The sequence below is a fragment of the Haliotis cracherodii genome, unplaced genomic scaffold (genome assembly GCF_022045235.1).
Source record: "Haliotis cracherodii isolate W230 unplaced genomic scaffold, xgHalCrac1.p SCAF_35, whole genome shotgun sequence".
Classification (NCBI taxonomy): Eukaryota; Metazoa; Mollusca; class Gastropoda; order Lepetellida; family Haliotidae; genus Haliotis; species Haliotis cracherodii.
Genome location: NW_027266292.1, coordinates 2,235,682 through 2,251,935, shown reverse-complemented (window position 1 = coordinate 2,251,935; position 16,254 = coordinate 2,235,682). Strand labels below are relative to the sequence as shown.

General features: G+C 41.7%; 1 protein-coding gene across 1 annotated transcript; it reads left to right on the top strand.

Moving 5' to 3' along the window:
• Positions 1 to 13,479: 13,479 nt before the first annotated feature.
• LOC139477750 (uncharacterized) lies at positions 13,480 to 15,765 on the top strand. Its single transcript, XM_071260156.1, has 4 exons — positions 13,480 to 13,518; positions 14,060 to 14,142; positions 15,298 to 15,326; positions 15,548 to 15,765. The coding sequence occupies exons 1-4, from the start codon at positions 13,480 to 13,482 to the stop codon at positions 15,763 to 15,765; spliced, it is 369 nt and encodes a 122-aa protein (XP_071116257.1).
• The last annotated feature ends 489 nt before the right edge of the window (positions 15,766 to 16,254 follow it).

Genomic DNA, 16,254 nt, shown 5'->3' with positions numbered 1-16,254 from the left:
TATTTCGCGGGCTTGATAATATTTATCTGCGGCTAGGCTCCATTGTCTTCGTACCTATATATCCCAAGTTCCTATAAGTTGAAAGAAATTATGTGTGTCAAAAACGGGGAAAAAAGCCAAAAAAAGCGACAAGCTCCCCTGGAGTTCAAATTATTGGTCAGGGGACAAAAACTTTCAAAGAAAGAGCATGCATTTTCAATGAAGATCATGTTGCTAATGGGGCGGTCGGGTAGCTTAGTGGTTCAAGCGTTCACTCGCCACTCCGAAGACCCGGGTTCGATTCCCGACATGGGGACAATGTGTGAAGCCCATTTCTGGTGTCCCGTGCCGTGATATTGCTGGAATATCGCTAAAAGCGGCGTAAAACCATACTCACTCACTCATGTTTCTAATGTCAGGTTTCTCGATATAGGAGCTGGAAACAAGAATTGCAGAGGTTATTTTGAATGAAAAGCAGGTTCTGTATGCTTCTGTGAATGAAAAATAAAATAAATAGTTTGTAATTGGAGAAAAACACAGCCATTGAAATATAAACCTTATTTTTTCATATTTTTGCCTTTGTCTTTTTTATGTTGTGTCAAAATTACGTCACCGGCATGGTGCTATCCACTTATAAGCAGCCTTTTCACGGAGTACAATTATTGAGAAAACAGGTCATCTTGTCACCAATCTCATTCAAATCAGGTCTAAGTTCTGGCTGCCGCCAAACAAAGATCTGAGGACATCGCACTACGGGTCACATCAGAAGGACCTTTCGTGAACTTTGACCGACCACGGAAATGACCAACAAGAAGTCGACATCAGCCAATTAGAAAGCAGCTTTCTGGAGCTTTACGGCACTCGTTTCAATCTGGCGACTTCTATTTCAGACTATGTTCTAAAATATACTGACACAGTTCTCGATTAAAAAATTGAAAACTGAACAAACGAACATTCTGGAATGTCTAATATATGGTTGAGATTGTATGGCAATGCCTCCCCCGTTCAAATGTTTATCCCACGGAAGCGAGAGATAGACGATAATTTTGACGGAATCAGTCGTAACTGTCGTTCGGAATATCCCGTGTTAACTTTTTCGAGGTTGCATGATAAGAAAACACATTCCGAATGTCACTTTCATGATCTGGTAAGCGACACTTTGATTGGTCGGATAAAAGGTCGCTCTGACGTGACCTGTAATTGGATGTCCTCAGATCTTTGTTTAGCGATAGCGAGAACTAAGATCTGATTTTTATGAGATTGTCTTGGCACGGATAGGAATGTATATGCTTTGAGGACTGTCTCCGTGGTGTAGTGGATAGGGCGTCTGTCCAGAGAGTAGGTCGGTGTAGCCTGGCCACATCATACAAAAGACTTAATTTTACTCTGCATGGCTTTTATTGTTAAGGGATAACTGGTCGGCTCGGAGTCTGTATACTGTGTCTGAGTGGGGTTTCCATATTAAATGTCTCAGAGGGCTGGCACCATAAAACTAGCAAAAGTTCAGACTATGTTGCTACACAGACGTTCATGCAAAATATGTCCAATAATCTTGAATGCAATCATTTTGAAGTTCACCTCAGCTCAAATTTTATGAACCTTCTGTTTTTCATGCTGAGCAACAAGTGACCTTGTGTCGTGGCCTGTTGTCTGTCATCCATCATGGCGGCCATATTGAAATGTCCATTTTGCCCATTACTCTGTCCTTTCTGCATTTATCATTAAGAAATTTGATATGCCGGAAGTATGTAGTATACAGGATAACATATAATATGTTTTTTGGCACTTTTTTATATTTTTGGATCAAGCAATGGTTATCTAATGTTACAGCAATTTTTACATCTCTGAAACCCCACGGCCTGTAAAGCTAAAACTTGGCATGAATGACCCCAGTTATATGTTGTCTCTAGAAAGACCCCACAGTATTCTGTTCCAATTTTACTTATGGACAGCTATATTTCTTCACAGTTCAGGGGGCGGTTGGGTAGCCTTGTGGTTAAAGAGTTCGCTCGTCATGCCGAAGACCCGGGTTTGATTCCCGACATGGTATAATGTGTGAAGCCCATTTCTGGTGTCCCTTGGTGTCTGGTGATAGTGCTTGAATATCGCTAAAAGCGTAAAACCATACTCACTCACTCATAGTTCAGGTGATCTTCAGAGCCTTGTAGCCTCTCTTTGTTCTCTAGTTTACCCAAATAACAAAACTTAATAGATAAAAAATACTGAAATGTTTTAACATTTTATTTGTTTTTTTCAACAATGAAACAAAGTTTTTATTCAAAACATTTCAGTCACATCTTTGCTCTTTGTTTTATGTCTAACCTTTTGACTGGCCTGTCTTGCTAAAACCTGATTGGCAGGCCTGTCTTGTTATAACCTAATTGACTGGCCTGTCTTGTCATAACCATTTGGGCCGGCCTGTCTTGTTATAACCATATTGGCCGGCCTGTCTTGCTAAAACCATATTGGCTGGCCTGTCTTGTTATAACCATATTGGCCGGCCTGTCTTGTTATAACCATATTGGCTGGCCTGTCTTGTTATAACCATATTGGCCGGCCTGTTTTGTTATAACCATATTGGCTGGCCTGTCTTGTTATAACCATATTGGCTGGCCTGTCTTGTTATAACCATATTGGCTGGCCTGTCTTGTTATAACCATATTGGCTGGCCTGTCTTGTTATAACCAAATTTGCTGGCCTGTCTTGTTATAACCATATTGGCTGGCCTGTCTTGTTATAACCATATTGGCTGGCCTGTCTTGTTATAACCATATTGGCCGGCCTGTCTTGTTATAACCATATTGGCTGGCCTGTCTTGTTATAACCATATTGGCTGGCCTGTCTTGTTATAACCATATTGGCTGGCCTGTCTTGTTATAACCATATTGGCCGGCCTGTCTTGTTATAACCATATTGGCTGGCCTGTCTTGTTATAACCATATTGGCCGGCCTGTCTTGTTATAACCATATTGGCCGGCCTGTCTTGTTATAACCATATTGGCTGGCCTGTCTTGCCACAACCATATTGGCTGGCCTGTCTTGTTATAACCAGGGGGCACGGGTGGCCCAGTCGTCTAAGGCGTCGCGATTCGCTGGGCAGAGTTGCGTCCCTTGGGCACGCCAGAAACCTATGATTGTGTGTTCGAATCCCGGTTCGCCCCGATTATGTTTCCCAGGTTTGTCAGCACCATACCGTGCTCGTGGGTTTCACCGAAGTAGTAAACGTCTGACACCTGCATCACTTCAGGCTTTCCTCCCACATTAAGCTGACACGCCGCGATATAACTTGAATACTGTTACAAGCAGCGTTAAACCCAACTCACTCACTCACTCACTGTTATAACCATATGGCATGCCTGTCTCGCTAAAACCCTAATCAACAAATATCCGGATGGATGAATAGTATGTGTCATGTTCGTTATGCAGAGGTTATTGGACACAGTGCCATGTCCGTTATGTAGAGGTCGTTGGATACAAGGTCATGTCCGTTGTACAGAGGTTGTAAGATACAGGGTCATGTCCGTTCTGCAGAGGTTGTTAGATACAGGGTCATGTCCGCTATACAGAGGTTGTTAGATACAGGGTCATGTCCGTTGTACAGAGGTTCTCGGATACAGTATCATGTCCACAGGCCATCGACGTTTAACTGTTGAAACCAATGAGAGCGGGGATGGCCCTAACAAACCAAGGACTATAATAAGAGCAAATCTGGGACCCACGATCGGGGCAAGACTATTGGTGACGAAACTGCGACCACTTTACCATCCGTGCCCTAACCATGTATAACATCTGATATTAAGAATAATTGATATATATATATATATATATATATATATATATATATATATATATATATATATATATATATATATATATATTGATGCAGCTGTACCGCTTTAAAGTTAAATTTCAATTTAGGAGCATGTCAACAGATCAGTGATATACAACGACCCCCTCTATGCACACACGTCCAAACACGACATGTTTTGTATTATGCTATAATCCCGTGTGTCAGGTAAATCATTTTGTCATTCTTGTTTGAAGATCTCTGATCTCTTAAACTGCACGAGACTTTCTTTTTCAGTGTTGGCCAATCAAAAGGACGGCTGCTGTAATAAATATTATCTTCAGATTTCAAATTGGCTCTGCCAGCCTCAATGACTTGAGAACAACGCCAGTGTGAGTTTCGTTCAAAGCAGTTGTGCACAGCTGGTTACCTCGCAAAGGTCGAAACAACGATACGTCTTTTTGAAAGAAAGTTCAATCTGCTATCTTCTGAATGTTTCTTTTATATTATATTTTGAATCAATAATAATATGTAAAACTAGATGAACTTAAGAACTGTATGAACTGAAAAATCATTTGAAGTAGATACAAATGCATTGCATGACATTTTAAACTCTTTGATTTAAAAAAAATTTTAAAAAATAATTTCGGAATTAAGGAATTAAGAAGCATATGGAAACGTATGTACAACTATGCTTTGTAATTTTATTAAACTCTTTAATTTATAAAATAATAGTTCAACTATGTGATTATGAGTGATGGTTTCCAAATAAATATCTCAGATGGCCCTACGAATCAGTCATGACAATGGAGTTGTAAATGTGTGTTCCTTGTATATAATTACGTTCGTTTGATAGTTGTGATTACATTATTTATTTTTCCCAACATTTTATCAAATGTTCCAATAGTTAAATCGCCATATAGATAATCAAGTTTGCTTTGCGGCGTCAGGAAATAAATACTTACATTTTTATGCAAATCGTGCAATGGGGCTTACCCTTTTCGCGAATACCTGGTGTAATTGCTGGTTTTCAGTGGGCCATTCATTTCATTTTCACAGCCGTTTCGCTCTTTACGTCGCAAATGAAATCTATTTCGGCTGATATTAAGACTGTTATTCTCTTGCATTGATGTTTGATATTTTATCACCAGCATGTATTCATGTCTGTTATGATATCACCAGTGCCCATTCAATACACGCATGCTTCTACAAGTCATTGTATTAGAAAGTATTTATTAAGCACACTATCAAATGTACCAGTTCTGCTCAAGGCGTGTAAGACAACGTGACCAAACAGATTCTTCAGTGTCAGGAACGCGCAAATGCATCTGTGACACATTAGAAGTAGGTCACATTGACATTTCTCACTCTCTCACCCACTCTCCAACCCACTCAACCACTCACTCTACCCGTGAAGATCCGGGGTAGAATAGGTCTTCAGCAACCCACGCTTGTCGTAAGAGGACTAACGGGATCGGGTGGTCAGGCTCGACTAACTTGGCTGATGCATGTCATCGTATCCCAATTGCGTGGATCAATGCTCATGATGTCAATCATTTGATTGACTGGCCCAGACTTGATTATTTACAGACCGCCGTCATATAGCTGGAATATTGCTGAGTGCGGCGTTAACAACAAATAAACAAACAAACAAATCAACCACTCAACAACCCACCTGCACATTCACTCACTCACTCACTCTCTATGCTGATGACAGTTACCAAGTTTGATTCAGTGTCCGGGGACCCCGGGGCCCTCTCATCACACCAGTAGCTGGGTTCAAGTCCCCAAATAGGTACAATGAGTGAAGCTTGCTTGCTGACTGACCCCGCCCTGATAACATTGATTTTTTTCTAAATGCCACGTAAAAGCTTATTCACTTGCGCCAGGAGCTGCCGGCCCAAAGAGAGATTTGATGCGGGCATCCTAGGTGTGTTTTGGACTTAAATGTTGAACCTTAAGTCAAATGCAATTACCAAATGAATAGTTTCTTCAGCCCCATACGTACGCACGCACACATAGACACATACACACAGAGACAAGTACGCACACGCACGCACACGCACGCACACGCACCCCTAGGACATATTTACCCTGTGTGAACAAAAGGCTTTTGTTTAAAACATCTTTGACTTGCTCTATCGGTCACTTTTGCTAACTCTCGCTTCCCCCGGTCATAACACACGTACGTACGTACGCACACACACGCACCCCAAGGACCGATTCACCCTGTGTGAACATAAGGCTTTTGTTTAAAGCGTCTTTCACTTGCTATCTCTCGCTTCCCCCGTTCATGAAGCACGCACGCACGTACACACATAGACACATACACACAGAGACAAGCACGCACACGCACGCACGCGCACCCCAAGGACCTATTTACCCTGTGTGAACATAAGGCTTTTGTTTAAAACGTCTTTGACTTGCTCTATCGGTCACTTTTGCTAACTCTCGCTTCCCCCATTCATCACGCAAGCACGTACACACAGAGACTGACGTGTGGTTGTAATGTGACGTATTGTTGTAATGTGACGTATCGCTATAATGAGTAGTGTTGTTGTAATGTGACGTATCGCTATAATGAGTAGTGTGGTTGTAATGTGACGTATCGCCATAATGAGTAGTGTGGTTGTAATGTGACGTATCGCTATAATGAGTAGTGTGGTTGTAATGTGACGTATCGCTATAATGAGTAGTGTGGTTGTGATGTGACGTGTCGCTATAATGAGTAGTGTTGTTGTAATGTGACGTATCGCTATAATGAGTAGTGTGGTTGTAATGTTACGTATCGCTATAATGAGTAGTGTGGTTGTAATGTGACGTATCGCTCTAATGAGTAGTGTGGTTGTAATGTGACGTGTGGTTGTAATGTGACGTATGGTTGTAATGTGACGTATCGCTATAATGAGAAGTGTGGTTGTAATGTGACGTATCGCTATAATGAGTAGTGTGGTTGTAATGTGATGTATCGCTATAATGAGTAGTGTGGTTGTAATGTGACGTATCGCTCTAATGAGTAGTGTGGTTGTAATGTGACGTATCGCTATACTGAGTAGTGTGGTTGTAATGTGACGTATCGCCATAATGAGTAGTGTTGTTGTAATGTGACGTGTCGCTAAAATAAGTAGTGTGGTTGTAATTTGACGTGTCGCTGTACTGAGAAGTGTGGTTGTAATGTGACGTATCGCTCTAATGAGTAGTATGGTTGTAATGTGACGTATCGCTATAATGAGTAGTATGGTTGTAATGTGACGTATCGCTATAATGAGTAGTGTGGTTGTAATGTGACGTATCGCTATAATGAGTAGTGTGGTTGTAATGTGACGTATCGCTATAATGAGTAGTATGGTTGTAATGTGACGTATCGCTATAATGTGTAGTGTGTATGTAATGTGACGTATCGCTATAATGAGTAGTGTGGTTGTAATGTGACGTATCGCTCTAATGAGTAGTATGGTTGTAATGTGACTTATCGCTATAATGAGTAGTATGGTTGTAATGTGACGTATCGCTATAATGTGTAGTGTGGTTGTAATGTGACGTATCGCTATAATGAGTAGTGTGGTTGTAATGTGACGTATGGTTGTAATGTGACGTATCGCCATAATGAGTAGTGTAGTTGTTATGTGACGTATCGCTATATTGAAATGTGTGGTTGTAATGTGACGTATCGCCATAATGAGTAGTGTGGTTGTAATGTGACGTGTCGCTATACTGAGAAGTGTGGTTGTAATGTGACGTATCGCTATAATGAGTAGTGTGGTTGTAATGTGACGTATGGCTATAATGAGTAGTGTGGTTGTTATATGACGTATGGTTGTAATGTGACGTATCGCTCTAATGAGTAGTGTGGTTGTAATGTGATGTATGGTTGTAATGTGACGTATCGCTCTAATGAGTAGTGTGGTTGTAATATGACGTATGGTTGTAATGTGACGTATCGCTCTAATGAGTAGTGTGGTTGTAATATGACGTATGGTTGTAATGTGATGTATCGCTATACTGAGTAGTGTGGTTGTAATGTGACGTATCGCTATACTGAGTAGTGTGGTTGTAATGTGACGTATCGCTATAATGAGTAGTGTGGTTGTAATGTGACGTATCGCTATAATGAGAAGTGTGGTTGTTATGTGACGTATCGCTCTAATGAGTAGTGTGGTTGTAATATGACGTATGGTTGTAATGTGACATCGCTATAATGAGTAGTGTGGTTGTGATGTGACGTATCGCTTTAATGAGTAGTGTGGTTGTGATGTGACGTGTCGCTATACTGAGAAGTGTGGTTGTAATGTGACGTATCGCTATAATGAGTAGTGTGGTTGTAATGTGACGTATCGCTATAATGAGAAGTGTGGTTGTAATGTGACGTATCGCTCTAATGAGTAGTGTGGTTGTAATATGACGTATGGTTGTAATGTGACGTATCGCTATAATGAGTAGTGTGGTTGTAATGTGACGTATCGCTATAATGAGAAGTGTGGTTGTAATGTGACGTATCGCTATACTGAGAAGTGTGGTTGTAATGTGACGTATCGCTATAATGAGTAGTGTGGTTGTAATATGACGTATGGTTGTAATGTGACGTGTCGCTATACTGAGTAGTGTGGTTGTAATGTGACGTATCGCCATAATGAGTAGTGTAGTTGTTATGTGACGTATCGCTATAATGAGTAGTGTAGTTGTAATGTGACGTATCGCTATACCGAGTAGTGTGGTTGTAATATGACGTATCGCTATAATGAGTAGTGTTGTTGTAATGTGACGTATCGCTATAATGAGTAGTGTGGTTGTAATGTGACGTATCGCTATAATGAGTAGTGTGGTTGTAATATGACGTATCGCTATAATGAGTAGTATGGTTGTAATGTGACGTATCGCTATAATGAGTAGTGTGGTTGTAATGTGACGTATCGCTATAATGAGTAGTGTGGTTGTAATGTGACGTATCGCTATAATAAGTTGTGTGGTTGTAATGTGACGTATCGCTATAATGAGTAGTGTGGTTGTAATGTGACGTATCGCTATAATGAGTAGTGTGGTTGTAATCTTATATTAAAGAAACATTTTCTTTTTCTACTTTAAATGTGTAGTCTCCAAAGTTAGGCAAGCTTATGCTCTTCCAAAGTGCAGGAGATTTACGTAGGATTTAACGCTGTCTGACAAACACAAGGGATGTCACTGCCGTCACCTATTGTCTGGCAGCGCTTGTATTACCTCGCAACGAGCCAGTTTGGGGAAGGACAGCGAACACGGCAGTTCACACATGAAGACAAAGGGCAACGTTGAAGCGTATTTACCACTGCCCTATGTGCACATCAGCACGCCACATCTAAAACCTTGTGCAAAAAGAGCCGAGTCTTGGCAGAGTTTTTGTGATTCGTGTGGCATGTTAGTCTCCTAAACTCATGAATTGATATAAAACAAAATTCTTACAACTAAAAAAATTAATACGAGCGGATAAAGAGATTTTTTTGGAGTGACAATCTGTCTGACTGTCCTGCCCGTAGTAAACAACCGTTACAATAAATTGGTTTGCACGTAGACATGCGCATGTTCAAACAGACGTTGCTTGGCGATTTAAGGGTTTCCTTCAGTGGGAGATTATCCTCAGTCCGGGTCGTCCTCCTGTTGTTGTTTCAACTTAAACCCTTTCCAATGTCAACCGTCAACCGTTTATAGATTTTGAACATTTCAGTAATACCACAGTGTGTCTGTTGTATGTGGGACGAAAAGCCGTCAGTGGTGTTGGAGAAGGGTCATAATCGAGGATTTGGTTGGTTTGTTGTTTAACGCCGCACTCACCAATATTCCAGCTATATGACGGCGGTCTGTAAATAATCGAGTCTGCACCAGACAATCCAGTCATTAATATCATGAGCATCAATCCACGCAATTGGTATTCATGACATGCATCAACCAAGTCAGCGAGCCTGACCACCCGATCCCGTTAGTCGCCTTTTACGACAAGCATAGTCACCATTTACGGCAAGCATGGGTTGCTGAAGACCTATTCTACCCCGGAATCTTCACGGGTCCATTATCGAGGAGAATCAACAAGCGATCCGGGAAGTCAAGGGACACAACCCTTCATGACAAGTTGCGTTGTCTTGTCAGTGTTGCTGTGTTCCTCAAGAACATATAATGAACGTATTTACGACAAAAGAAACGCGAATATCATATGTTTGGGTTAATATATGAAGAACGAACTCATATTCAAGAGATATTAGATTGGTTTGATGCACAAATGAACATACTGGTATGTTGTGTGAACCGACGCTCATGAACGCATCTCATGTGACGTCATAGATCCATGACTCGAGATGCATCGTTTGTCTTGTGCAGGATTAGCGTGTAAAGTCTGTAAATCTCGTGCAACATGTCGTGATAAGTATAACGACACGTGACTCATTAGTTTTGTCATCAATTGGTACGCATTGGAAACATACTTCTCTGTATGATTCTGACCCGTGAAGATCCGGGGTAGAATTTGTCTTCAGCAACCCATGCCTGCCGTAAAAGGCGACTAACGGGATCGGGTGGTCAGAGTCGCTGACTTGGTTGATGCATGTCATCGTATCCCAATTGCGTGGATGGATGCTGATGATGTCAATCACTGGATTGTCTGGTCATGACTCGATCATTTACAGACCGCTGTCATGTAGGTGGAGTATTTCTGAGTGCGTCGTTAAACAACAAACAAACAAAGATGTACATATAGTAGCGTTTTTAGAAACATAGGTTTGAAACATTCTCAGTATTTCTCTGCGGATAGTTTACAAATGCTGGGAATGTTCACATCTAGGTCTAGTTCATCAGGGCAAGTCCTGGTGACCGCTCATCGCCCATTTTGTGTCTGGGTGAGTGAGTGAGTGAGTTGGGTTTAACGCCGTTTTTAACATTATTCGAGTTATATCACGGCGTGTCAGCTTAATGTGGGAGGAAAGCCCGAAGTGATGCAGGTCTAAGACGTTTACCACTTCGGTGAAACCCACGAGCACGGGTATGGTGCTGACAAACCTAGAAACATAATCGGGGCGAACCGGGATTCGAACCCACAATCATAGGTTTCTGGCGTGCCCAAAGGGCGTAACTCTGTCTAGGATAGGCCTTGCACCGTCTCAATGCAGAGAATGATCTCTCGGCCTCAGCACTGCTCACTGGCAGCGTGCTTGTAATAATAAGCAAATTTCTGATATTTGGGTAGATGTCTGGATCTTCTAAGACCTCCCCCGTGGTCTAGTGGTAGGCCGTCCGCTCGGAGAGTGGAAGGGCCGGGTTCGATCCCCGGCCGCGTCATACCAAAAGACGTTAAAAGATGGTACATACTGTTACCCTGCCTGGCGCTGGGCATTAAGGGACTAAAACAAGGACTATTCGGGTCAGAGTCAGTATACTGTGTCTGAGTGGGATATTTATGTTAAACTGCGGCTGGGCTAGCGCATTAGCCCGGAATAGCACACACACACACACACACACACACACACACACACACACACACACACACACACACACTCACACACAAACACACACATTGCACGTCTTGAACGCGAAGCTTAAACCCAACTTTACCTCACCGGGATCTGCTAACTTCAGAGTCTCAGAGACTGGGGATTTCTTCTTTGGGTGTTTATCCGATGCTCCATTCTGATTTCCAGGTCTTCAGTGTCCTTAGATCTTTCCTCAGAAACGTATGCATCAACCAAGTCAACGAGTCTGACCACCCGATCCCGTTGATCGTAACTATCATACCTTAACTTAGACTTACGACAGTCTTAGTGCTAAGATTGTTTTGTACAACAACACCAAGGTCAATAAAACATATACCCTTGAGAACTCTTTAATGATACATGGGCAAATAGGTCAGGTATTGTAGAACATTCCGGAAAGGGATCATACGTGAGAAAAGTAACAGTTTGTCCTCAAATTGAAGATAAATTACTTATATTATTGACTGGTACAAAATAATGGATACAATAAGCTTTTTGTTTTAAACAGAAGTGATAAGTTGAGCCTTATCATTTCATCGTAACTTCTTGCATATATTGCACTGCTTTGACTCATTTCAGTCGTTTCTTGGAGGGTGACAGATTGTAGACAAAGTGACAAAAATGCTGAATTAATTTATATCTCATTAAACTTTACTAAATAAAATTATTTTAGTTAATTTCAAGGTGAACTTATGTACAAGCTAGTTTGAAGTATCTCCTCAACACTGATACAGTTACTCATCACTGACCTTGGCTGTCAAACTTGTTGTTCACGGCGACAAAGCTATTTACAACTTGACTGAACCCAGAGGACAGTCCCGATCTATTGTTATGTTCAACGTTAACCTGATGATTTACTGGTTTAAATGAGCCTGCTGGGACCATCAACCACTGCCAACGAAATCACCGTGAAGTGTTTCTCACCCATGAAGATCCAGGTTAGAAGAGGTCTTCAGCAACCCATGCTTGTTGTAAGAGGCGATTATACTTGTCGTAAGAGGCGACTAACGGGATCGGGTGGTCAGGCTCGCTGACTTGGTTGATGCAAGTGCATGGATTGATTGATGCTCGTGATGTCAATCACTGGATTGTCTTGCCCAGACTGGAATATTTCGATCGTTAGATCGATGTATTCTCGTGTTTTCGAGTTATTATGTGAAAAAGCTTGTTAATTTGGGGGTATTAATGAAATTAGATTCTTAATTTTTAATGTGATTTTGACCAATCAGAATTAAGCATTATTCAGGGTCATGGTAGAATGCCGCTTTGAACAGTATCAGTGACCTGCTAGTTGAGTGGAAAGACAAACCAGGGTTCATAATAGGAGTGAATTCGAACCCGTTAATAATAGATCTTGGTTTGATTTGTGGCAACTCTTCACAGCAAATCGCGGCACTTTAGGCGACTCGCCTCTCCTTGCCTCTAGAATCTCAAGGAAACACCCGTGAAGATTCCGGGATAGAATATGTCTTCGGCAACCCATGCTTGCCGTAAAAGGTGACTATGCTTGTCGTAAAAGGCGACTAACGGGATCGGGTGGTCAGGCTCGCTGACTTGGTTGATGCATGCCATCAATCCAAATTGCGTGGATTGATGCTCATGATATTAATGACTGGATTGTCTGGTCCAGACTCGATTATTTACAGACCGCCGTCATATAGCTGGAATATTGCTGAGTGCGGCGGTAAACTACAAACCAACCAACCAACTCCTGCCATAACACCTTCAGCTTGATATTGTTTTACAACGCTTTTCTCTTATCCGCGTCTTAAAGTTATGTCAATTTATTACTCCTGGCAATATGAATTATTTTTTTTGCAATTTTCAATTGTTCACATAATTCCTTCAAAGTTCGGTTCAGGGCGGTCGGGTAGCCTAGTGGTTAAAGCGTTCACTCGTCACGCCAAAGATCCGGGTTCGATTCCCACATGGTTACAATGTGTGAAGCCCATTTTCTGGTGTCCCCCGCCGTGGTATTGCTGGAATATTGCTAAAAGCGGTGTAAAATCATACTCACTCACTCAGTTGTCGCAAAATATAGACTTCGAACCTTCCACATTTCCGACGTGAATAGAGCCAATCTTTTTTTTCTCAGGGTTGTGAAACGTGGTAAAGATAAAAGTGGGATTGCATAATCCCGACAAAACATACCCATGCATTGCAACAACCACGTGACCAAAATGGGGCGTGGTTCGTTGGGTATAAATCCGTGCCCGCGAGGACCGCATGGCACTAATAAGTTCGCTGCAGAGTGTTTCGCCCCTTGTCAGGTAAGATTTCATATTTGCATTGTTTTCTCAAAATAAAATTTGTTTGATTGTTTTAAAATAAGTACACTTTGCATATTCATCTGGAAGTTGATATAACAAGCAGTCATTTGACGATGTCATCTTATTGGAAATACTTTTAATCATGCCTAAATTTTAAGATTTTCCCACTTATTAACCTACGATTATTTTAATTTAGCTGCATGCATATATTTGTTTCTTTCTTCTGTTGGTTTATTTTAACTATTTTAATAAAATATACTTTACACATTCAGCGGAAAGAACAATTGGGGTTATTCTGCTTTTGTAAACAAAATTTGGTTTGTGATCTATATACCATATAATGCATACCATACAGGGGCGACTCAGATTTAACATCGCCCGGACTGTACTTAAAAGTATTCCGATATTAGTTTGTTCATAACCCTCGCACAAAAGAATCTGGCACTTGACGAGGAAGACTAACTACCCTTTGTCTTGTACAGTGAATGTGTACGCTTATTAGCTACCAATGTTATAACCTTGCTACATTTCCCCAGATAACTGTACAACTTCAGGATGAAGGCGTTGTGTGTTCTTCTATTGACTCTGTGCACAGTGCGTGCGGGTTCGTCAAAATCAAGTAAGTGGACAAAGGATGGTAGTTCCTGATTTGGCAACAGAGGTAGTTGTAGTTGAAGAAGTCGTAGTAGTTTGTTGTTTAACGCCGCACTTAGCAATATTCCAGCTGTATGACGGCGGTCTGTAATGCTACCATATATGTCTGGATCAGACAATCCGGTGATTGACATCATGAGAATCGATCTACCAATTGGGATACGATGACAAACATCACCCATGTCAGCGAGCCTGACCTCCCAATCCTGTCGGTCGCCTCTTACGGCAAGTATGGATAACTGAAGAGGTATTCTCTATCCGGACCTTCACTGATCTAGTTGTATCAGTAGCAGTAGCAGCAGCAGCAGCAGCAGCAGCAGCAGCAGCAGCAGTAGTAGTAGTAGTAGTAGTAGTAGTAGCAGAAGCAGTGGTTGTACTGCTGTACCGGTAGCGTAGAAATCTCTTTTAAATCTTTATTCCGATACGATATACTGAGTGAGTAGTTGTAGTGGAAGTAGTAGTAGTAGTAGTAGTAGTAGTAGTAGTAGTAGTGAGTTGGTGAATATGGTTGTAGGCCGTTTTTAGAATTATTCCAGCAATATCAAGGCGGGTGACACCAGAAATTGGCTTCAAACATTGTGCCAATGTGGAATCGAACCCGTGCCATCGGCGTAACGAGCGAACGCTTTAACCGCGAGGCTACCCCGTCGCCCCAGTTGTAGAAGCAGCAGCAGTAGATGTAGTTGTACTGGTAGCAGCAGTAGTAAAAGTGTCAGTAGTAGTTGTAGCAGCAGCAGTAGCAGCAGAAGTAGTAGTAGCAGCACCAGCAGCAGTAGTGGTAGGGTAGTAGTATTAGTAGCGGTAGTAGTAGTAGTGGTAGTCATATTCTATTGATTTAAAACTTTTAGGAAGAAGACATACATGAGTTATCAACGAAAAGCTAGGTTACCTACATATTTAATCGAATTTAAATTTGAAACCTGTTGAAAATATATCTCAAACACTTCAAATCACAACGAAATATGACGAATCGTGAGAGGAAACAAATGTTTTATTTGAAATTGAAATTAATTCATTTTTAGTTTTATTCGTCGTACCGTCCTGAATGTTTTGCCTTCACCCAAATCACAAGGGACAGTAATAAGATTAAAAGTTTCTTTCTCTTTCCTTTTCATTCCAGCCTCGACCGCCAGCAGCAGCAGTGCGCTCGTAAGTATTACCTGTGATCGGTCGTTGTTTGTTATCAGCCTATTAGCCATTGCGCATGCGTGTGACACAACGGGCGGGGTGGGGCAGGTCGGGGTAAAGTGGGTCAAAGTGCACTGTATAGGATTTACAGTCGGGGAAAATTTGTTCAAAATAAAGAATCATTTTAACAATACAGTGACGTCACAGCTGTGTTTTTTACGATTTTTTCTGTCACAACGAAGAGTTCAACATCAGCCACAACCACCTTAAGCGCAGGCCTGACGTCGAGTACCAAGACAACCAAAGGCGCCACGACGAGTACCAAGACAAGCACAGACGTCACGGCGAGTACCAAGACAAGCACAGACGTCACGGCGAGTACCAAGACAAGCACAGACGTCACGAAGAGTACCAAGACAAGCACAGACGTCACGACGACTACAAATTCAACCACTCCTGACGTACGTTAATTTTATCAGCTAATACCACTCACTGTAGAATACAATTTTGATCCAAATACCCCAAGACGTCAAGATATTATTAAGACATATTTCATCTTGCCGATTCGCGGATGGACCATTGTTGCGTTCCGTTTACTTCGACCCTGACCGTAGTCGTTAAAACTCGCCCCTGACCATACTCTGTTATACGTTCAAACAGACTGTAGTCGTTAAAACTCGTCCCTTCTCACGGTGTAAGAACCATTCTGGTTCTGTTGGCAGTATTGGTCGCCAGCGAGAGTCTATTGTTTGTTCGGGGAAATTCTTCACCTAACAAATGATTTAATGACTACTTTCCATTCTGAAGTTTGGCCAAAAAAATATAATGTGTATTTGTTTACGTGTGTCGTGATATCATTTCAGAACGCCGCAGGTACGCCAACCAGCTCCCTCTCCTTGATGACCGCCGTTGTCATTTTCTCTGTGATCGCCCGGATGTAGTCACATGA

What these genes read in the sequence shown, in the direction of transcription:
- LOC139477750 (XM_071260156.1), top strand. Translation starts at nt 13,480, where the DNA reads ATGGCACTAATAAGTTCGCTGCAGAGTGTTTCGCCCCTT. An exon ending in TGCAGAGTGTTTCGCCCCTT is followed by an intron (nt 13,519 to 14,059) that starts GTCAGGTAAGAT and finishes ACATTTCCCCAG; the next exon opens with ATAACTGTACAACTTCAGGA. An exon ending in CCAGCAGCAGCAGTGCGCTC is followed by an intron (nt 15,327 to 15,547) that starts GTAAGTATTACC and finishes GTCACAACGAAG; the next exon opens with AGTTCAACATCAGCCACAAC.